Consider the following 24,442-nt stretch of genomic DNA (forward strand, 5'->3'; position numbering starts at 1 on the left):
ATCAAATTCCTTCCATGTACCCTCACGGGGTATACAGGATATGATAGTACTACATGAAAAATTTACATCATTACTAACTTTCTATCTACAATTTTTCTCCAAATCAGTCTGTTACTTGTCAAGACTTCAACATTATCAGATCTTATATTTCTGTCATCTAAGGCACTTTGTACCGTATCAATCCACCTATATCTTGGTCTTCCTCTTTTCTTTTTAAATCTTCAACTGTTGCTTACACAACATACTTTTATATTTGTAGTCTGGCACATTGAAATATCTGTTCATAGAGATTGACATCCATGATATATATATATATATGTATAACTCAGAGCAGATGCGAGTAATTTGAAAAACCCTAAGGAAAAGAAGCTGAAAAACACGAAAACCTAAAATAACCTCATAAAGAGATATAATATTGGAACATGACCTATTAATCAAGTATTAGAGAAACAGAAGCAAAAAATAGTTGCAGCTAAAATAAGAAGCACACTGCACGCATTGAACAGTATAAGCAAAATTCGATGTTTCGCATGAATCAGCACCAATTTTACAAGAAAATTGATTGCTGCAGGAATGGTAATCTTAAAGAAAATATAAATATAAATTCTACAGACAAAGAAAATACACTTAAATTTTGGCAAAACCTATGGGACAACCCTAAGAGGCACAAGAATAAGGCAAAGTGAATTGAACAAATTACGAACAAATCTCAAGAATAAAAAATGGACCAACTGAAAAGGTTCAAAAGCAAGCTAAAAGGATAAAAAAATTGGTCAACACCCGCGAATGATGAATTACATGGCTACTGGTTGAAATATCTGACTGGCTTACACGAAAGACTTGCTAACCAATTTAATGATATTTTAGAAGGATGAAGCAAGGAGGAGTGGCTCACAGTAGAGAAAGCATTTTTGATCATAAAGGATAAAGAAAAAGGTCCAAAGCCAGAAAACTTCTGACCAATAACCTGCCCGCCAACAACTTTTAAGCTACTCATAGGCATACTAGCTGACAAAATATACAGCTATCTTAAAGCAAATTCTCTTTTTCCAATTGAACAAAAAGGTAGCAGCAAAAATTCAGGAGGCACAAAAGACCAATTGCTGATTGATAAAATGATTCTGAAAAATTGCAAATGTAGAAAAACCAATCTCCATATGGCTTGGATAGATTATAAAAAAAACGTTTGATTCAGTGCCGTATAATTGGATTTTAAAATGCACAGAACTATTCGGTATTAATGAAAACGTACAAACATTTTTGCAAACCAGCATGAAAAATTGGAAAACAACGTTGGTTCTGAATAGAGAAGAAATTGGGGAGGTAAAAGGTAAACATAAAAAGGGTATCTTTCAAGGAGACTCATTATCTCCTTTATTGTTTATTTTGTCATTGATCCCCCTTAACTAGAATTTTAGATAAAACTGCTCATAGTTATCAAACTTCACAAAAAAGTGCAAAGATATCTCACCTTTTATACATGGACGATCTGAAGCTGTATGCAAAATCAGAGAATGAACTCTGATCATTGCTTAAGACTGTGTACATATTCAGTCAAGATATATCAATGGATTTTGGCTTAGATAAATGCTCAATTGCTGGAATAACAAGAGGAAAGTTTGACGATCTGAATGAAGTCGAGCTGCTCAATGGTGAAAAGATAAAGGCTATAAAATTCAAAGATAGCTACAAATATTTAGGAATTTTAGAAGCATCAGAAATTCTGCACAATAAGATCAAAGAAAAAACTAGAGCAGAATACATAAGGCGACTAAGAAAACTCCTCAAGTCAATGCTTAATGCTGGAAATTTGATAAAAGCAATTAACACCTGGGACATACCTGTTCTGAAATATTCAGCAGGCATTGTTGAATAGACCCAGCTAGAGGTGGAGAATTTAGATCGAAAAACTCGAAAATTAATAATAATGCACCGTGCCCTCAATCCTTGCAGTGACATTGATAGCCTTTACCTATCATGTAAAAAAAGGAGGCAGAGGATTATTACAAGTAAAGCAAGATGTTGAAGAAGAAAAACGAAATCTGAATGATTACAAGCAGAAATATTTCTAATTGAGGTAAGGAAAGAGGGTTTATTTAAACCCATGGAGACAAAATTGGAGTACAAGACCAACCAAGTAAAAGTGAGTACTGAAAGATGGAAAAATAAGGCACTGCATGGAAAGTACCTTCACAGCATAGAGGACAGCGCTGACAGCAACTTGATCTGACAATGGTTGAGAAATGGAGCACTAAAGAAAGAAACAGAGTTGGTAATTTTTGCAGCTTAAGAACAGGCCATTAAAACCAACGTTAGGAAGGCAAAAATACAAAAAATTCAAGAAGACAGTAAATGCAGATTGTGCAAAGAAAAGGAAGAAATGGTAGACCACATTATAAGTGGGTGCAGCAAAATCGCACAAATTGAGTGCCGTAAAAGGCATGATAATCTAGCTAAGATAATTCACTGGCATTTATGTAAAAAGTACGGGTTTAAAGTATCTAAAGACTATCGGAAGCATAAAGTTGACCAAAAGGTGATTGAGAATGAAAAAGCTAAAATATTCTGGGAGTTCCAAAATCCAGACTGCAAAAGCTTGGAGTATGATATACCTGACATAACAGTGGTTGAAAAAAGTGAAAACAAGGGTGTTCGGTTTATCAAAATATCAGTACCAGGAGATAGCTGAATTGATGAAAAGGAAAGTGAAAAAATTACAAAGTATCATGAGTTGCAAGTCGAAGTTGAACGAATTTGGCAAAAGAAAATGAAAGTTGTTCCCACAATAATAGGTGCTTTAGGCACCATCCCCAAAACTTTGAAAAAACATCTAGAAGCACTTGAGTTAGATGGATTAAAAACTTTAATCCATCTAACTCGAGTGCGGTCAAACAAAGTGGTCTTTTGCAGCTGCCAAAAACTTGGCAGCTGCAAAAGACCGCTTTGTTCGGCACAGCATTCATATTCAGAAGGTATTTCCACAACTCAAAAGGCCTTTGGGGGGGCTTGAATTAGTGGAATATAACCAGCCTTTCACTTAAGGCTGAGGAAGCAAATCAAGCTTAGATGAACATTATATATATATGTATATATATATATATATATATATATATATTTATTTATGTATAGACACAAATCCATTCTTTTTCTAAATATGTGTCAAAATAAATCTCTTCTACTATGTAAAATTAACAAATTAAAATCACATATTTTAGTTTAGGCATTGGCGTTTATTTTATTATAAACTCCAATATAGAAACTGTGGCCCTGAGGAAAAATAACATCAGCAGGATGGAAGTAGCAGAGATGAGAATGCTTAGGTGGATGTGCGGCGTGACCAGAAAGGATCGTCTGAGAAGGTTAGGTTAGGTTAGGGAGGAAGTGTGGGCGGCCAAAGAAGAGATGGAGGGAGCTGGTAGAAGAGGACTTGAGGATGAAGAACTTGGATGTGGTGACAGCCCAAGACAGGAGGATATGGAGGAGACTCATCATCAACAGTGACCCCACTTAAGTGGGAGAAGCTGCAGAAGAAGAAGAAGATTGGAGTTTATTTTATTTTTATTTTGTGTGTGTGTGTTCTTCCACCTTCTCACAGACAGGATTGAAATAGCTACATGTGTGAAATACAGCTATGTAGTATGTATGTATTTATGTACACTACTTTGAAAGAAGTCAATGAGGGATATCCCCACGGGCAAGGTGCATCATGCCATGTAACGAGTCACGTATTATAGCCAGTATAAATTGGAGGAATGTGATGTTCCCAAGTCAATGCAACTGTGTCTGAGTGAAATGACTGTGAGAAGGGAACTGATAGAGTTTGAAAGAGGCATTGTGATAGGATGCCTCTCTGTTCAACAAATTGTTGACAGATTAGGCCATACCAAATCAACAATCAGTGATATCATACTAAGTGAAAGTGCAGGGAGTCAACTGCAATTGCTACCCATATTGGACAACTCACTGAATGTGACCGTAGGGTGTTATGAAGGATAATATGTAAGAACTGTCATTCATCAGCTGATGTTGAATCAGAGTTCTAAACATTGACTGGAACACGAATCTACACAAAAACATTCAGAGCAAGGATTCACAACATGGGTTTCCATGGAACGAAGCATGTGGAATGTGGAAGCTTGGAAAGGCATTATGGAGCATTGAATCATGTTGCACCCTCTACTGTGCAGGTAAATGGGTGTGGGAGTGGTGGATGCCCAATGAACATCACTTACCAGAATGCATAACCCAAACTGAAATTTGAAGTTGGTCTTGTTTTTTTCTAGTTTGGCTTCAGACCGCTGTTTGTGGTGCCATGAACATTCAACTCCAAGAACTATCTGAACATTCTGGACAATGTAATGCTTCATACTTTGTGGCAATTTGGAACTGATCATTGTTCCCTTTCAGCAAGACAGTGCACTGTGTCATAAGGCTACTTCTGCTGTAACTGCATGGTTTGTGGACATAAACATCACCACCCTTGACTGGCCTACACAGAGTCCTGATCTCAACTGCTATTGAGCATCTGTGGGATGAACTGAAGCATCAGGTGAGGTTAAGGGCTGCATGCCCCATAACAGTCCAGTACCTCATTACATGCCTACAGGAGGAATTGTCTAAAATTTCCATTGATTGCGATTGTACGCTTGTGGAAAGTATGCCTCATAGGATTGCAGTGAAAGGAGGTCCTATATATCTTATAAGGTGGGTACCATGTCTGTTTGTTCCTTGCACTGTGGTGTCTGTTGACTTCTTTCCAAGCTGTATATGTCTGATCTGTAACATAAAGTTCAGGTTTTTTTTTTCTTTGTTCTTTTTCTTTTTTTTTTTTTTTTTTTTAAACGGTGAAATAATTTTCATTTACTGGATAATTTTTTTTTTTTTTGGGTGGGGAGGGGAAGAGTGGCTGTCCTGTAGGCATCCTTAAGTTGACCTGCATGCATTGTGTATCCTGTGCAACAGGTGTGTCATGCTTGTAATTCAGCAAGAACCGTTTATTTTTTAAATTATTCATTTTGGCAGAGAGCTAATTTCTCCATCAATTTCCTGATATGTACCCTTGGGAAGGTGTTCAGGCTATTATGACAGCACTACATGATGGGAATTATTAGAGCTCTATTCCAGTCATCTGGAATTCAACCTTCTGACCAGGCCATCTGAATTATGCAGTGTAGCCACTGCCAAACTTTTCTATATTTGAACATTTTTGGTTGAATGTCATCTACTCCAACTGCCTTTCCACATTTGAAGTTTTTGATGCTTTTGTATCTCAAGTATTGATATGTACTTATGTTGAAAATTTTATACTATGGTTCTGTCATCACTTGTTTCCTTTGTCTTTCGAAGTAATTACTCCAGACATCTGGGATATCATTATCTTCAATTTTCACATGACCATCATCCTTTTTACATTTCTTTCCTTTTACCACCTATATTTTGCCACCCTTCTGATATTTACTGTCAATATTCTTACTGAAGTCTTCCCATGATGCTTTTGTATCTCTTTAATTTAGCTACTTTCACATGTGGCTTAGTTCTCTTACATTTTTCTGTGTATTCTTTTAGGGCACCTGCACCTTGTTTTCTAGGAATTTTTGATATGCATTCTTCTTTTCCAGGACTGCTGCTTTAACTTTATGTGTTCACTGTGGTGTTCTTATTTTTCTATCCTTGCAGATAACTTCACCACATACATGCCTCCCTAGATGAATCAATGAACATTTTCCTCAGTTTGCCACCGAGACTCCAAGGTTTGGTTCTTGTTTTCAAACTGTTTTATTCTTAGTTGATAGTTGAGTCTACAGTTTATCTGTAAAAGCTGCTCAACTTTAATTCTTTTAAAAAAAAATTACATACCATTCTGTTTTTTTTTTTCAGTGTGATATTCAGTTTTATATCACATTGAAAAGAATGGTGTGTAAAAATGTTTTGAAAAGCTAATTTCTGTTTACATGTTTTCTGTTTGTATGTAAGATGATTGTAGTATTTTAGTGATAATTTTTATAAAAGTTGCACCAAACCATTTTCACGATTAATTTCTGCTGCTGATAATGGTATCTAATATTTATTTGATCTTGTCAACTTTTGGAAGGTATGTGTGTGTGTATACGGGAGGGAGGCTGATTTTGCTCTGCAGAAGTCATTCATTTACTTGATAAATATACTTCGAAGTTTATGCCTATCTCTTCTTAAAATCAAAAATTTAATTTGAAGTTAAAATTAATTTTATGTAGTTATCATTCTTTTTTTTTTAATTCTCTGTATTTTCTTTTATATATATATATATATATAGTGGGGCATCTTTCATTCAGCTGTTAAGAAATCTAGGTCCTGACAATTGCCTGAAAATATTGTTATATGCTTTAACAGAGCAAAAAATCCTTTTCCATTCATTACGTCCAGATGTACTCACAAGTGTTGCAGAAGCTGCTGTTACAGTAAGTAATTTATCTGTTTCTGATTAAGTTTCAGCCTAATAGCATGCATTACTAAATAAGACATACACGGAATTAAAAGTGCCGTTATGTCTAGTTGAATGGATGTCTTTTTTTATACTTAACAGCAGTTTTTAAGTTGATTATACAGTGCTTTGCTTGTTTAATGAATGCAACAAAAGTGAATTATTTTAATATCAACCCTACACATAAGAGGTTAAAAAACCTGCAACACAAGTGCTGTGTGTGTGTGTATATATATGTGTGGGGACAATGACCAGCGAGAAAGCTGTTGCATTTCTTAAACAGTTGGTTCATAGTCCTTCGGGAAAATGGTAGGAAGGTTTTTTACAGTCATAACCAAAACCATTATCAAAGACAATGGGAATGAAGAAGGAGAAGTTGGTTAATTTTCAGCTGAATTTTGTATAGATGCAGATTAGAAGATGCTTGTGATTTGACATGTTTAAGGAAAATGAAGGAATTTAGAATTTATTTCCAGCTCCATTCCTTTAATCATCATCATCATCATCAAATTCCTGCCATGTACCCTCAAGGGGTGTACAGGAAATGACAGTACTACACGAAAAATTACATCATTACTAACTTCCTATCTACAATTTTCCTCCAAATCAGTCTGTTACTTGTCAAGACTCCAACATTATCAGATCTTATATTTCTATCGTCTAAGGCACTTTGTACCGTATCAATCCACCTATATCTTGGTCTTCCTCTGGGTCGTTTTCCTGCCAACCTGGCAGAGAACACTTGTTTTGCTAATCTTTCCTCTCCCATTCTATTTAAGTGACCATACCATCTGAGATTAGCTCTGCTAACGCATTCCTGGATGCTGACAATGTCAAGTTCTTTCCTAATATCCTCATTTTTAATATGATATTGCCATTGATGCCATCTGTTCACGCCTCTAATCTTTCTCAGGACTCTCATATCTGCGGTCTCTAGTCTTTGGTCAAGTGTTTTACTTCTGACCCAGCTCTCAGATCCATAAGTTAAAATTGGTTTGAACACAGTCTTGTATACAGCTAATTTAGTGTTCCGACTAATTTCTTTCTTATTCCATATGAATTTATTCAATTGACTTCCCACGATACCAGCTTTGCTGATTCTGTTGTCTATTTCTATATTTAGTTTACCATCTTCAGTAAAAATTGTGCCTAAGTAGCTGAAATGTTTTACTTGTTCCACAGGTTCTCCATTCACAACACAGTTGACATTTTCAATGATTCTGCCTATTTTCATTGTCTTTGTCTTTTTATTGCTGACCTTCATACCATATCTATTACAACAGCTATTCAATTTAGTCAGAGAATCTTGCAGACTTGTAGCGGATTTATTTAGAAGTATAACATCATCCGCATAAAGCAAAGAGCTGACATTAACATCTCCAATTTTGATATCAGGTTTAATACCACATTCCTTCATACTGTGATCCATATAGATAATGAATAACAGAGGGGATAATGTACATCCTTGTCTCACACCAGATTTAACATTAAACCATCTTCCTGTACTTCCTTCAATTCTAACTGCTGACTCACAACTCAAATAAAGACTAAGTATTGATTGATATAATGCCCCATTGACACCATATAACTGCAGCGTATTGAATAGCTTCTCTCTTGGCACCTTGTCATATGCCTTTTCCAAATCGACAAAACTTAAATACAGATCTTTGTTATATTCCCATGCTTTCTCGACTATTTGTCGTAAAGTGAAGATCTGATCCTGACAGCCTCTATTTGGCCTGAATCCAGCTTGTTCTTCACCAAGCTTTTTTTCCACAATTCTTCTCAACCGTTTCTCAAGTATACTTGCATAGATCTTGCCAGGAACACTCAGTAGGGAAATACCTCTGTAATTCTCACATTCAGTTTTATTTCCCTTTTTATATATGGGTACTATGAGAGCTCTACTCCAATCATCGGGAATTCGTCCCTCTGTCCAGGCTTTCTGAACTATGCAGTGCAGCCACTGTAAGACTCTTATACCACCATACTTCAGCATTTCTGGTCGAATATCATCTACTCCTGCTGCCTTTCCACATTTCAAGCCTTTGATGGCTTTTTCTACTTCAAGTATGGATATGTATTCCTGACTGCATGCCTGGTCAGTGTTTTTTATCACTGTGCTGTCATCACTGCTTGTTTCATTTAGCAGTTTTTCAAAGTAATTACTCCATACTTCAAGAATATCTTTTTCTCCTGTTTTCATTTCACCTTTATCATCTCTAATTCCTTTTACAGCACTCTTTCCTCCATTCCTAAGCTTCTTCAACAACCTCCAGAATATTTTGCCACCTTCTTGATATTTATTTTCTATATTCTTGCCAAAGTCCTCCCATGACTTTTGTTTAGCTAGTTTTACACACTGTTTAGCTTTCTTACATTTGTCTCTGTATTCTGTAAGAGTAAAAGCTGACTTATTTGGCAGGAATTTTTGATATGCTTTCTTCTTTTCCTTCACTGCCTCTTTAACTTCCTGTGTCCACCAGGGAGTTCTGATTTTTTTATCTTTGCACACAACTTCACCACATGCCTCTCTGGCAGAATCAATCAATGTTTCCTTCAGAGATTGCCACTGAATCTCCAAGGTTTGATTCCTGTTCTCAAACTCTTTCATTTTCTTTTCAATAATATTTCTGTATTTTAGTCTACAGTTTACATCTGAGAGCTGCTCAACTTTTATTCGCTTTAAAACTTTCTTACATGTTATTCTTTTCAATATGAAATTCAATTTTATCCTGCTCAAGACTAAATAGTGATCACTTCCAATTTCAAATCCTCTGTACACTCTGGTGTCCTGCACCAGGGAGAAAACATCACTATCAACAATAACATAGTCAATGAGACTTTTCTTATTCCTAGCCTCTTCTCTCCATGTGAATTTGTGCACATTTTTATGTTGGAACATGGTGTTAGTAATAACCAGTCCATGTCCTGAGCAGAAATCCAACAGATATTTGCCATTATTATTAGCTTTGCTCTTTTCTCCAAATTTTCCCAAAATATTTTTGTATGTCTCACAATCATTTCCTACTCTACTATTTAGATCCCCAACAAGGACCAACTTTTCCTTTTTCATTGTGTCAGTTGCTTTTTCTAAAGCCTCAAAAAATTCCTCCAATTCTACCTTAGTAGAACCTTCTGTGGGACCATAGGCACAAATAAGTCTCATTGTCCAGTTCCCCATTCTCATATTTGCCCACATTACTCTACTTGAGACTGACTGCCATTCAAGAAGATTAGCCTCGTATTTTGTGTTGAATACTATGGCTACTCCTTCTTTTCCTTGATTGTTATTGCCTGAATATAACATTTTGTATTTATTGCTCAGAAAGATCTCACCAGTTTTGGTCTTTTTTGTTTCAGTCACCCCTATTATGTCGATCTGGTACTTATCTAATTCCTCAGCTAGCTCCATTTCTTTGCCATTCAGGCTTCTTACATTGATAGTACCGATCTTTAACTCTGGTGATGTTGAGTTGGGGTTTGTTTTCAGATTTGTTCCAGTAGCTGACTTTTCGCTGTTCGCCCTGGTTCCCTGGCGAAAACAACGGGGGCCTTGTTTAACCGGGCGACGCCCCAGCCGGCATGAAATTTTGTCATGTTGTACCATCATTTTTTATTTTGGTTTAACCAATAAGAATACAATTTGGTCGGCTAAATCCCAAATTGCCAGCCCATCCTCGTGCGTTCAGTATCAAAGTAGATACCCAACAGGGTGCACCACGAGAAGGTGAGGATTGGACATTAGGTCAGAAGCCCTGGTCGGTTCTCCGCATTCCTTTAAAGGCTATGTGGAGGTCTCCTCTCAGTTATACAGCTTTGACCCTTAAGCACCCCTAATCATATTTTCATAATTGATCAGGTTCCAAAAAAAACAATTGGAGCATTTCAAAAACTATTTTAACATAGGCAAAGTAGATATTATGTTAGACATTATTTCAAAGTCGAATGTTTATAGAAACTATGAAAGTTTTGTAAAATTGAGCAGCTGAGGATTGTATTCTCGTAATCTGTCAATTTTACGAAACTTTCATAGTTTCTACAAACATTTGGCTTTGAAATAATGTTGGATCTTCCTCTGTAATTTTACATAGCTGAAATGAAGCCATATGGTTCTTTTTTAGTAATGACTATCTTAACAGCTCCATTCTAATATAAATTTAACTCTTGAACGTGAAAACTGCAAGACATTTAACTTTCCTTGACATTCTCTTAGTAGTCTCTCAAGATAAGACTTAATTTTTTAGGTGTATACAGAAAACCCACCAACACAGATTGCTACATTCTTCCTTCCTCTCATCACCATCCCTTACAGAATTTAGGAATGCACTTCTTAATTTAACAGCAAATAGAAGAACCAGCAAAATATACATACCATGTTGGAATTCAAATACCTGCCAACCACATGAAATAGTGAATATGACATGAAGTGGAAAAGAAGCATTGTATTGGATGTACTGCCAATAAACATATCCTATCTGCCATTACACAATTGATCCTTGCTGTTTGTGTGATACCTGGCTGTTGTGATGTAATTCATGTAATTGCAAATCATAGAATACAGTGTATGCTCTACTACGGTGTTATGAAGTGAACAACCAATGAACATCAGAAAAAAATGTAGTTGTAGAGGTGAGAGAGATATTGAAAAAAAGTGACAAATATAGGAAAAGAGGGAGTGTTCCCTTTAAGAAATATCAAGAAAATAAATGTGAGGCATGAATGAATATTGATTTTCTTCAGATTCCTTATTTATGTTCCTGTTGAAGTTAGTGTATCTTCATTGTTTGGTTTTGATTGGAAAGAAAGCCATTCTTTGTGTTTATGGAAAACTGACAGGGTTGCAAGTAAAAACACAGAAACATTCTAGTGTGTTGTATCCTGTTTCAGTGGTGGATAGTTCAACCTCATGAAATGAACTGCTAATGTTTTTGGTGTTTGCTTTAAATAGAAACTGAATATTCTTGCAGTAAGGCATGAATTGTCATTTTCTAGAGTAATCGTGTGCAAGGAAATTTGTTGCTGATAGTCTCTTGTGACATATAAGACTGTGGGTGTTAAGTATCCAAATAGGTTTATTATAGTACATTCTTTAGAACTTCAAGAACTATGATCAAGATAACAGTTTAAGAAAGTTTTTCATGGATGAACAGGAAAAGGAAAACTAAAATTTCATTTAACACGTTCATTGCCAAGCTGAAAATTGGAATTTCGTGTGGTGGCCAAATTTTTTTTTACTTGATAGCGACGTCCACGCGGTAACCCGTGATCGGCCGTTAGGTGAGAACTCGCAGCACGTGATATCGCGTGATTGGCAATGAACGTGTTAACTGGAATGGAACTTCCATTAACTCCTTCCTACTTATTTCTGTTGTGTTTATTTGGTTCTCTGACTGAATAGATGTTAACTTATGCCTCTTCTGAACATTTGGTAAACTAAGTCAACACATTTCACCCAATGGCTTTGAATGTGTTTGAGTGAGTGAGGGAATAAAAAAAAGTCATTATGTTTATAACACATAAGGATAGAACACATAAGGATAGAACCTGTAAACTAAGGGAAAACATATTTACATTAATTGTTACATTGCAACAAGATAAAGTTGTAACTTAACATATTCAACAAGCAAGAGTCCAAAGGTGTGGTCATCCTTCCTTACATTCACAGTGTCACAGACAAAATCTCTCATTTGCTTTGAAGTCACATGTAAAACAACTGAATTTTAATACAGATACCTGATATCTGTATTAATGAAGCTGCTCTACTGAATTATATACTAGCTTCCAAATATACTATAACATATACTAGCTTCCAAATATTACTGAATCAAGATTTCAAGCCTTTCAGAGTACTTGAGAAGTAGTCTTGTACTGTTTTATGAAAATGGCCCTCTCTGAATTAATTATCACAGTGTTCTACTATATCTGTACAAGACAGTCTAAGTATATCTTCAGTAAAAGTATCAGAAAATTTTTTTCTCAAGTGTTTTAAGCACTTTAGATATGATATGCTTATCCTCAGAATTTATTCTGCTTGGGGTTCTCTCAGACAGGATATCAAAAGGTAAGATTCTGTTCTTCATTCATTTTCAATTAACAAACAAACCTTATGAACTTTTGACTCAAAGGAAACTAACTCCGAGAAGGTTCAGTAGAGAATTTGTAAGATGGCTTAAGAATGTCAACCCCATGCAAAGAAATAACTCCAGTTGAATAATTACAACAATAACCATGGAAAGAGAGTTGCCTGCCAATACAGAAAATTTCTGCTGAAATTTTCTGTATCGGCAGGTAACTCCTGGTTAAAATATACCATTCAATATTATTTCATTATCCAAACACTGAATATCATCCTTGAATCCTCCCCCCCCTTAAAAGTGCCAAGTAATCACTGAAATGTGTGTTCTGGTATCAAAAAGTATCTTGCAAGACAGGCCTGCAATTTTGGCAACCATTAAATTTAAAGATTCTGAATATGCTAGATTCAGTGTTGAATATGCTAGATTAAGACCAACTGACCGCAACTACACCAACACCATCTGCCCCTGACCATCACCACTACTATTTTCACAGACAATCATATATGCATCTTAACATCCAAATTAGCCCAATAACTCATTAAACCCATTAAGTGATTGAGTCTTCACAAAATATACAACATAAAATCAGTATAGTTTAGCGATGCAAGCACTAGTGTATTCTTCACAACATCGCATCTCCAAACTACATAAAAAACTCTCTAATTATACAGCTTACCTTCAGTTACATAAGTCAACAAGTGACATAAAGGTGGTTTTTACTCAATCGTACAAAATCTCCAGACTCTTATAGCCTCCAAACCCCACCCCCCTCCCAAGAAACTGGGGTGGGGATCTCTACAAGATTCACTGTTTGTATGATATTTGCTATGTTGGCCAAACAGGATATTCTGGAGAGATCCATATCAGAGCATTTTAATTATGCAAAAAGACAAACACAAGTCCAGATTAGCTTTTCACCCAATTAACAGCCATCCAGTACTTTGGGTGAGGGGAAAAAAACAGAAATGCCTTACATAAAGATAATTGTTTGGTCAGGAAAACTCAGGAGGCTTTCAAAATGCGCTATGCACTTCAATTTAGTGCAATAAAAATCATGACTTGATCCTGTACCAGGTTTAGTCATCACCAAACCTGGCATCTGCAGATCTGGGCTATGTCACACATTATAATACAAAATGTGACTACACTAACTACTACACCTGCTTTCACTCATTCATCATTTATTTGAATTTTTTCATCCATTGTATTCTTTCAAAGCTTAATGTGATATATTCCTTCTCTAGCTTTAATTTTTTTGTAAACATAAGAAGCTTTTGACAAAGCTAGAGATCCAAACTTAAGTTGAATAAGCATTTTATGCTTATTCACATCATGTGGTCATTAACACGTTCGCTGCCACGCTACTTTGGCATAGTCTGTTCCCGTACGCTGAGCAATTTCACTTCTTCAAGGTCAGTACGGTAATCTCGTTGCCGGTGGTAAGCGTCATGCGCGTATACTCGTAGTTGGCTTGTTCAGAGCACACACCACCTCTGAGTATACACAGTTTTACTGCTAGCTCCACAAGCCAAGCATTTTTACTTCTTCAAGGTCAGTACGGTAATCTCGTTGCCAACGGTAAGTGTCATACGAGTTTACTCGTAGCTGGCTTGTGTAGCTCATACGAACTATGAGTATACTCGTAGTTGGCAGCAAACGTGTTAAACTAGAAGTTAGGAAATTTCTGTTACCAGTTTCCTGCAGTATATATGAAAGAAACTTCCATTACTTAAATCTATTAGTTGCAAAGTGGCTATTCACTCAATAAACTTACTTCCTTTCTAGTCTCTGCAAAGGACAGCCTCCACCCCACCCTTCACACACACCTTTAGTCTTTCCTGGCATTTGGTGCTTATTAAAAAGAATACACCAGTGCCAGTTTGTTGAAGTATGATAGAAAACAAGAAAAGAGGGTTCTTGTTGTAGATCTAAATGGGAATAGGAAACAGATACTAGATTTTCAAAAATGGTTGGATAAAAATCTTGAGAAAAGTAAGTACCTACTGGATATCTGTTCAGGACATGGACTAGTAATTACAAACACCATATAAAAATAAAGTTAGATGCACAAATTTGCATGGAGCGAAGACTTAGTCTTGATAATTATTTTTCATTGTAATATCTTCTTATTGGCTTAGGGGACAAAAGTATATAGGATTTTTTAAATTAAGTGATCACCATTTAGTTTATATAGAGATATAGAGTATGGAGAGAAAGTTGTCCATCTGTGTCATGCAGACTGCAGACAAGAGTATCCAAAAAGAACATTCAGGTAGATTATTATGTCTACACAAATACTAGGAGTATCAAAAACAAAGGGGTATAGTTTATTGCCTTGGTCAGTATGTTGGGACCTCAGATTGTAGGCATTAGTGAGACCTAGCTATCAGAATCAGACATGGTAACTAGTATTGAGTATAAAGGGTACATTATTTTTAGGTAGGATAGACAGGTAAGGAGGGGAGGTTTGCTGCTAATGATACTGGGCAACTTGAATCTAGGTAGTGTTTAGACGTATGATTCTAGTGCTGGTAACAGTATTTCATGTCTCTCTTATTTTATATATGAAGTGTGACAATTTAATTCCTGGAATGGAATCTAACAAGATCAGTTACATAGTGGGGTGTTGTTACAGCCCTGGTGGATCAGTTGCTAGTGATGAAGAAATGCCATCACTAAATAGAGATGATGAGTGCAAAGAGACTAATCATAATGGAATACTTGAATTATCCAAATATTGATTGGGTAGCAGTAAAATCTCATGAGAAAAATAAAACTGACTTTATTGAGCTATTGCGAGACAATTTCCTCAAGCAGCATGTGACACGAGGTCAAAGAGTGTTAGATTTGATTATAGTTTCAGAGGGTGTTTCACTTAAAGATAATTACTAAATAATAAAAACTAAATTAATAAAAACTATTCTGCCTCTGGTTGGTGAGAGTGATCATGTAGTAGTCATTTGGGATGTGACTAAGTTTATGAATGTTCCATTCAGAAAAGGTTACATTCTGAACCTCTACAAAGCAGGAAATTATGACCAACTGAGAAGTATACTGAGTTCAGTGGAATGGGTCCTGTTGATGGATGGGAAGAATATCGACAGTACATGGGAAGCATTTAAACAATACTTAAACGATGCGATGTCAGAGTGTGTCCTAAGAGTTCAAAGAATAAATAGGATAAGAGTCAAATGGATGTGTAAACTTATTAAGCAAGAGATGCCTAAGAAACAGATGATGTGGAAGGAATACCATGCACATAAGGAAGATGTCTGATTTGAAAATTATAAGCAACAGGCTAGAATAATCACAACTGTTGTATGGAAAGCTAAGTCTGAGTATGAAAAGAAACTGGCTCTGCAAATTAAAGACAATTCACACAAATTCTTTTGATATGCTGCATGTAAAAGAAAGAATGAATATGAAAGAATAACTACTTTGAATGCATATGGTGTTGAGGGTCACAGATGCAGAAGAGGTTGTTCAACTAATGAGTGTCCAGTTTGCTAAAAGCTATCAAATTGGTGTATGCAACATTGAGTTAATTGCATTTCTTCACTAAATGAAGAAACTCAGGTGTATGAAAAACAGGTATTAGAGCTGTTTTAGAGGGTTTATCAAGGGAAGGTCATGTTTTAGCAACTTGCTCACATTCCATAATGTTACCTTTCTTTTAAGCTTACATGGTGATCCGAATGCATTTTTGAAAATTATGGAGGCAATTACTGTGTTTGAATAAAAACTTTAGTTTAATATAACTAAAATCTACATTCGACGTTTCGACCTTTATGTCAAGGCCATCTTCTGGAGCATACAACTATACACAGAAAACAAGCTACACTACAATCAAACTGTTTTGTTAAAGATACTGACTAACCACTACAACAATTGTTGGCCTGACCTCTGGTGAAAAAAAGAAGTCAGGCCAACTTATTGATCCACTCAATAAGATGGTTCACCACTACCAACCATCTTATTGAGTGGGATAAGAGTCATATGTCCTATATAGAAGAGAACTACCATTCCAGAACTTTCAAGGAAACTGCTATCGTCGTCCATTCAACAGGAAACCTAAATAAGAATCGAGGTCTAATCCTACCGGATATTTGAAAACTTTAATTCACTAAACACTAAAGAAATGAACTTTCACGCCAATTACATTATGTCTCTCAACCAATAAATCATGTACCCGCGACACGCGTATTGTCTCATGCACAGTACTAATTTTGTATGAATTAGAACTGTCAGTTAAAACCTAGTCTGTTACTTTCATATCGCTTACCAATTGTATCCCTAAAGATGCCGATAGCAAAAAATCGGCATCTTCAGGGATACAATCGGTGAAACTAGTTGGATAATAAATATTACTCACTTGATTAACATTCCTAAAAATGAGTTATAGTTTCTAACGTAAGTAGTCAAGAAAAAAAGTCACAATGGGGTGAAGTTGTTTTCATGGATAAAAATATCTGAATTTCTTTGTGGATCCAGAAATTTAAAGAGTCCTTGAAAAGAAGAAAGCGTGTCAAAAGTTCATAGCAACTAAGTAACAGGTGGGCCTCAAGAGAATATAGATAAAAATTCAAGAAAGTGAAGCTGTGTATGAAATTAGAAAAATGTCATAGGAATACTGGTAATAATATAGATAAATATCCTGAAGATGGCAAAATGTCTGGAAGTTTTGAAAAAAAATTAAAAATAGAGGAAAGAATTACTGTAGAAGGAAATCTGATAAAGCTGATTTTCATAAACTGATATTCTGAATGTCTAGAGTAATTATGTTGGATTATTGAATGAGATAAGCAGTGACAAAACAATATGCTTTTGAGCATTTTCTACTAGTGGAAAATTTTTGTATTTTGGTTCCACATATATATATTTTTTATATCTATTCTAGCTGTCTTTCCATATTTCTACTACGTGAAATGTAGAAAGATGCCAGAGCAGATATTAAATGGAAAATATTCACATATGGAAGTATAATAGTTTTATAGTGGCTACACTGCATATTAGTGTATATAAAAAGGGAAATAAAATTATGAGAATTAGCGGAATTTTCCTCTGCTGAGTTCCAGGTAAGATTAATGCAACCATACTTGAGAGGACACTGAAGTTGCATTAGAGAAACTTTGAAGAACCAGCTATATGTGATAAATTGTGAAAAATGTATCACATTATACGTGGAGATACTTAACGCCTTTATACTTTAATCAGGGTATGGTGGGAAGTCAGTTGAATAAGAGAAAAATTTATCACATTATACCTGGAGATACTTAACACCGATAAAAGTTATCAGATTGTCGTTACTTTAAGACAGATAGTGAAAGGCATGGGAATATAACAAGGATCTGTATTTAAATTGTGTAGATCTTGAAAAGAAGTAAGGTGCAAGAGGTAGACTGTTCAAACATTACAATAATATGGTGTAAATGGGACACTATGCTATACTGTTAAGTTGTATGTCAGCTGTTAGAACTGAATGATGTACTAAAAGATGGTTTGATGTAAAATCAGGTGCAGAATGGTGTATGCTCACTTTGGTGTTATTTATCTGTATGGTTTATGTTATGAGGGAAAAAGGTATTACAACTGATATCAAAATTTGAAATATTCAGCTCAGCTTTATTTTTTATGCAAATGATGTTATACTTCTAAATAAATCAATTATAACTCTTCTGAATAATCCCTTAATTAAATTGAATAATTGCAGTAAAAAAAATCTGTGAAAATAGGCTGGAATGTGGAAAAGAAAAATGACTTTCTCATCGGAGAACATCTTCCACCATTTTAACAAAGAGGGTATGGTGGGAAGTCAGTTGAATAAGAGAAAAATTTATCACATTATACCTGGAGATACTTAACACCTTCATACTTTAATCATCCTTAAAACATTTAGTTAGCCTAAATTCTGTGTATCAGAAATTTAGCTAGACTTATGCTCTTTAAATTTCAGATCACTTTCTGATTATACTGATGGGATTTTGCTCCAGGGAACTAACAAGACTAGGATTTCAGAGTAATAGTATGTGCAGAATTAAAATTCATGAGTCAGATTGTTAAAAAAAAAATGGACTAACAATAAGATTGATGTGTAATGATAAGTAATTTTTTTTCTTTACAAGATATTATGGCAATTATAGATATTGGAGGTTGCAGAACCTGTGATATAGTGGTATCTAACTATTTGCCATTGAATTGGATTTCAAGTGACAGTGATTGGTGCTGTGTTATCCATATCCATTTATTTTTTATTTATTTATTGTGAAGTGGGATCTGAAGAAAACTTATAATAAACTGCACCGTATAAAAAGTATGTTCTCGGAATTCATCATTTTTTTTATGAGATGTCTTACATTTTAACTTTAATAGTACCTATGACTGTTCTGCTATGAAAAATAGAACATTGGTTGTTTGAGATTGCATTCTTGTGGCAGTTTTTTTAACTGAGGAACTCAAGTTCTGAAATAGATAGTACAGAAAATGTGATATCTTTGTTCAAATTTTAGATTTATTCATCATACAAGAAAATTTGCTTTTAAAAGTATGATACTGGTGTGACAGAAATTAGAAGTAAAATGGAAGTTGTGCTTGTTAAACAATTATAGTTCATGGCAGTAGGTATTTGTATTAACTGCAGGAGCATAAGCAATTTGTTTGCTTTATAAATTCATTATTTCAAATAATATCAGAGTCCTCCACGGAGTCAAGGTCTCATCAAGGGAGGCCATTCATCACCCATACCATCTGTTATACACACTAGATTTACTTACTACTTCAACAGGCAAACTGTTCCACTTCTCCCTGCTCTCTGAGAGCAAAATCTAGCTCTCACCCCTTTTGTAATGGCAACTTAATATACATATACCCATGTCCTCTCCCATCTTCCGTATAATGAAAAATTATATCAAACAATATCCTATAATATACTTTCAGATGTTCCTAGACTTCTATCATATCACCCCTCACTCTCTCTTTTATTCATCAATGTCTGCAGTCCACATATTCTCTATTCCCAAAACATCTAGAGTTACCAAAACATCTTTGTAACCCTTCTTTGCACGTTTTTAGCTGTTCTTTCTGGGTTCCAGAGAACAACTTCTCTAGAACCCAGGAGATCAAATCTGCATACAGTAGTCCATTGGAAATCTCTGATTTGAAAATTTAAAATAAGGTCATACATATTTGCAACAATTAGTGTATTAATTTTTTCGAAATAACATTTAAAACATAACATGAAATAAATTTGTAATGAATGATTTCTGAAAGAAATATTTCAGATTGTATGAATTAAGCTTATGTCAGATGTTTGGCAGTAATATTCAGAATATATATTCACTCCAAGTTGACATTTTATCAACCTTTGTCATAATTCGTGATACAAATAAATGACAAAATGCTTTACATATTGAAGTCTTTGAGTAAAAACTAATGCCCATGTATTTTTCTCCCCTCCCTCCACCTGCAGCTCATCTTTCCATTTCACTGGCAATGCCCATATATTCCGCTTTGTCCAATAGGGCTTTCCGATGTGTTGAGTGCTCCTTTACCATTTATTGTAGGTAAGTAGTACCTCATTTTAAATGGGGAAGGTAATAATTATTTTAATATCTTAATAATAATATTCTCTTAAATTATTGGAGACCTCCAGGGGGTCAAGGATTCATTGAAAGCGGTCATATAATAGCATTGCACTGACTGTCATGCCTTGTCTTAAGCTCATTCATATAAACAGACTCACCACTTTAATGGGGAAAACTGTTCTACTCGCTCTCTGCCAGAGAAAAATCTAGCTCTGTAACCCTTTGTTAACTACATACAAACTGCACTTCTGTGGATGTCCCTGCTCATTGACCTACACTGAAATTTATCAAATTCCTTTTCTGCCTATTTCAATCAAATAATCTGCTGCTGTTCATCATAAGGAACATCTAAACTAAAGCAATCTGGATTTGCTGAATAACCATCTTCTCAAAACACTGAAGAACAGTATCCTATAAAGGCTCTTTATGAGAAATCATTATTGTAATGTTTTTTATTATTTTTTTTTTATAAAAAAACATTCTTAGAACACTTCAGCACAGTTTGGATGATACTATTCTACCATTGCATATGCATTACTGCCATATTTTCATTTTTTGATTTGCTTGTATCTTGCTAAGTATTTGAATTGTATATCGACGATGCCCTTGATACTTGGGTGAAAATTTTATGTAAATAAATCTCTGAGGTTTCCGTTGTTATTATTAACCATGCTTGCTTACATTTCAGTTAAAAAAAGTGTGTTTAAAAAATAGTAATAATGGTCATTATTAGTTAGTAGTATTGGTAATTCTGCTCGGTTAGCCTAGTGGCTGTGCGCTTCGCAACCATATGCCTGGGGAAGGAGTGTCCTAGGATCGATTCCCATCGGTGATGTGAGGAGCTCAAGGATCTCCCTCAGCCATAGCCAAGTTTGCCGGTCTTGGGTGTGGACAGTAGGGTTTTTTCCCCAGTTTATCCTGGGGTTTTTCATCCTGCAAAGCAGGGAAACCAGCCTCGGGAACTCAACACTACAGATATAGGATACACCAGGGCTTAGGGCTTGACCACCTTATCCTGTGAACGGTTTGAGGTCCGATGATTAATAAACCCTCGATACCGCAAGATAAAAGTGGGATAAGGAAGATGAGATAGTATTGGTAAATATTGAACTATTATTATTCACAAACCAAACATAAAATTGGTTTATAGAAGAAATGCTAATTAAAGAGAAAAAGAAAACAAACTTAAATATCATAAGGATGTCAATAATAATTCATGTACAATTCATTCTTACTGTGGAAAACTTGGGGAAACTAAACAATTTTATAATAGGTTTTGTTACATTTTTTTCATTTTACACGAATTATGGACTCTACAACCATATTATAAATAATTATTTTAATTTCCAGACGTTTCGACTTTCATATTAAGGTCATCATCTGGAGTATACACACATACGTACAGAGACAAGCTAAATTACATTTCACATAGTATGCTAAAGAGACAATGATTTGATCAACTGTTATTCTACTGGCCTGACCTCCAGTGAAAATAAAATAAAATTACAATAAATGAAATAAAATAAATTAACTATATCAAAGCTATATTCTTTTAAGACAACATCAGAGAAACATTCTTTCATATAGATAGTTTTGTTACAGTAAAAATGATGTCCTATTTTAACATGACAATTGTTATATTAGATTTAGGATCCTGGATTACCTGTGGTCTTATTTATAATCAACTCTTAAGGAGAAAGGTTAAGTGGGTAGAATACGTGTCTTTCATATTCTTGGGATTTTTAGACCATCATTAAGATTAAGGTTAATCTTAATGATGTTAAGGTTAGGGTGATTGATAAGAATCTCACAGGCCTCCTTAAATTTATGTTCATACCATGTTTTGGTGTGATGTAAACAACAAATACTTTTCCAGTCAATTCTATGTAAAGTGTTCAGGGCATGATCAGAAAGACCAGCTTGACCATAATTATTATATTTAATGTGTCGTTTATGTTCCTTTTTTCTTATGGGAATTGTGCATCCTGTTTTGACAGGGCACAAATAGTCAGTTTTGATATCTCTGCCCTCTTCACAGATATCTCAATCAGTGACACAATCCTTCTATTACAGGACAAATTCCCTCCCAATATCACAGCGCTCTTTGCACATGTGACAATCAGGTAAGCAGCAGGTTGGGGGGGGGGGAAATTGCAGTCAAGGTATTTGTTTAGCTACCCCTGAGACAAAAGAGGGCAAGTGCAGAAATGATCATGAAATGCCAAGTACAGTTTTCCAGGTTTCAAATGTGAATGGTGGGCTGGTAATTACACAAGGGTGTGGACCCAAGGGAATGACAAAATACATGTACATGAATGCTAAAAGTATCCAAACTAAAGGGAGGAGCTTTTTTTGGCATCAGTCAGCTATACTTGTCTAAAATTTATTAACATCAATAAGACCTAGTTGACAGAATATGATAGTTAAAGGCATAGAATGTAAGAGGTATTGTATTTTGAAGGAGAATACAAGGAATAGGACAAGTGAAGAGGATATTATTGATGATAGATGAAGAACTTCGACCAACAAAAATAGATGCTAAGGATGATTTTAGGTTTGAGAGAAATGATTAATTTCAAGCAATCTGGTGTGAGATAAAGGCTAACAGGACAAAATGTATTGTTTGTTGCTGCAATAAATCAGAAGTACATAGAAAGATGCCATGCATTGACAGATTAGCACAATGAGCGCAGGCTGAGCAATTATTATGGGGACTTCACTATGAATGACACAGATTGGAGAGAGGAAATGGAATTTATATAGATCAGGGATGGCCAATCTACAGTTCATGTGCCAAAAGTGGCACATTGGACCCCAATGATGATAATAAAAAAGTAAGCCTATTTATGCAAAAAGTATTAATCAAAAACTGATTTGTAGGAAAAAAAACAACTAAAACTTAGTAATTATTTTTAGCAATTTTATTGTTTTGTGCAAAAGATGTGGAACAGTGGTCTGTTGCAGGTTTTTGTCAGTTAGTTTACAATTGATGCTTGTGTGCTATAGAGTTGTGCTTTATTTGCCCTTTGTGAGCATTTGCAGTTTTGTACTTTTATTCAAAAATTAAGCCTTGTTTTTCATTCATTTACCCATTACAGTTCTTATTTATAGTGAATTCATCATGAAAACTGTTGTGCATTGTTTTTATATCAAATCAATATATCATGTCTATGTTAACATATTTTTAGAGGGAGTTGTTAAGGATACAAGAATTGTATGGCACATCTGAACTTGTACATGAAAAATTGCTGCATGGAACGTTCAAGGTTGGCCACCTCTAATATAGTTACCAAAGGATAATTATCTGAAACAGCATGTGATGGAAGAGACCAGGGATTTGAGTGTCAGATGTAGTAATAGCATCAGAAAATGTATCCATAACCAAAAAATCCACTCTGCCGCTGATTAGGGAAAGTGACCACACACTATTGTTCTGCAAAATTACTAAACATCCGGAATTCTCAGTCAAGAAAGGATATATGTGAACAACAAAGCTGGTGATTATCACAAACTTCGGATGTAGCTTGGAATAATCCATGGCATAAGAAACTATGAGAAAATGGCCAGAATTGTTTGGGGAAAATAGTGTCCAACTACATGGTCAGGAGGCTAAACCAAGTGGAAATTAAATAGATGCATTATAAAGTAGGAGATGCAAAAAAATTATGGAGGAATTATAAAGAAAAAGGCAATCAGCATGCCCATGAGCAGTACAAATCACAGGCAAGAAGAGTGACCAATATAGTAAAGAGAGCTAAATATTAGATTGAGAGAAATTTACTAAATAGGCAGAAGGAAATCCTAGATTTTTTTTTTTCTTTCACTGTTTAGCAAGTAAGAGAAAGAGTGATTAGGAAAGTGAGTAGGAAAGTGACAAAGGCAAAAGAAAAATAGTTAGTTACTATGTGATCACTTTACAAGGGTGTATCATCCACACAGAGATATTTCAAATGCTAATGCATTAGACATGCAAAAATTGACACAAACTGAAGGTGCTCAGTATGTTTAAAAAATACCGATGTAAATACAGTAGTAGGATTGGATGGTGTGTTACAAGAATGTGTAAGAGACCAAGTCAAAGAGACCTTTGACCAAGTTGTTTAATGCAAATCTCAGCTCTGGCAAGGTTCCAAGGGAGTGGAACGAGAACAAGATAGTTCAGTAGATACATTACATAAAGGAGGCTCTGTGATAGAAGTAGCAATTTACAGACCAATTAGTATCTCAGGAGTGGTGATTAAAATAGTTAAAAATTGGTTAAAGGTAGAATTCAGGAATGGGTAGATAGGGATATGATAATATATTGTGGTAGCATGGCATTT

General features: G+C 35.2%; 1 protein-coding gene across 2 annotated transcripts in view; it reads left to right on the forward strand.

Moving 5' to 3' along the window:
* Crag (DENN domain-containing protein Crag) overlaps positions 1-24,442 on the forward strand; it is a 718,705-nt gene that overhangs the window by 207,597 nt on the left and 486,666 nt on the right. For both annotated transcript variants that reach the window (XM_090406570.1, XM_090406571.1), the window contains exons 10-11: positions 6,293-6,437; positions 20,006-20,099. In XM_090406570.1, coding sequence (XP_090262696.1) covers positions 6,293-6,437; positions 20,006-20,099 — 239 coding nt within the window. The remainder of the gene's footprint in view (positions 1-6,292; positions 6,438-20,005; positions 20,100-24,442) is intronic.

Source organism: Typopeltis vanoorti, chromosome 16, assembly GCF_054136105.1.
Source record: "Typopeltis vanoorti isolate ZY-2024b chromosome 16, IOZ_Tvanoo_1.0, whole genome shotgun sequence".
NCBI classification, from domain to species: domain Eukaryota; kingdom Metazoa; phylum Arthropoda; class Arachnida; order Uropygi; family Thelyphonidae; genus Typopeltis; species Typopeltis vanoorti.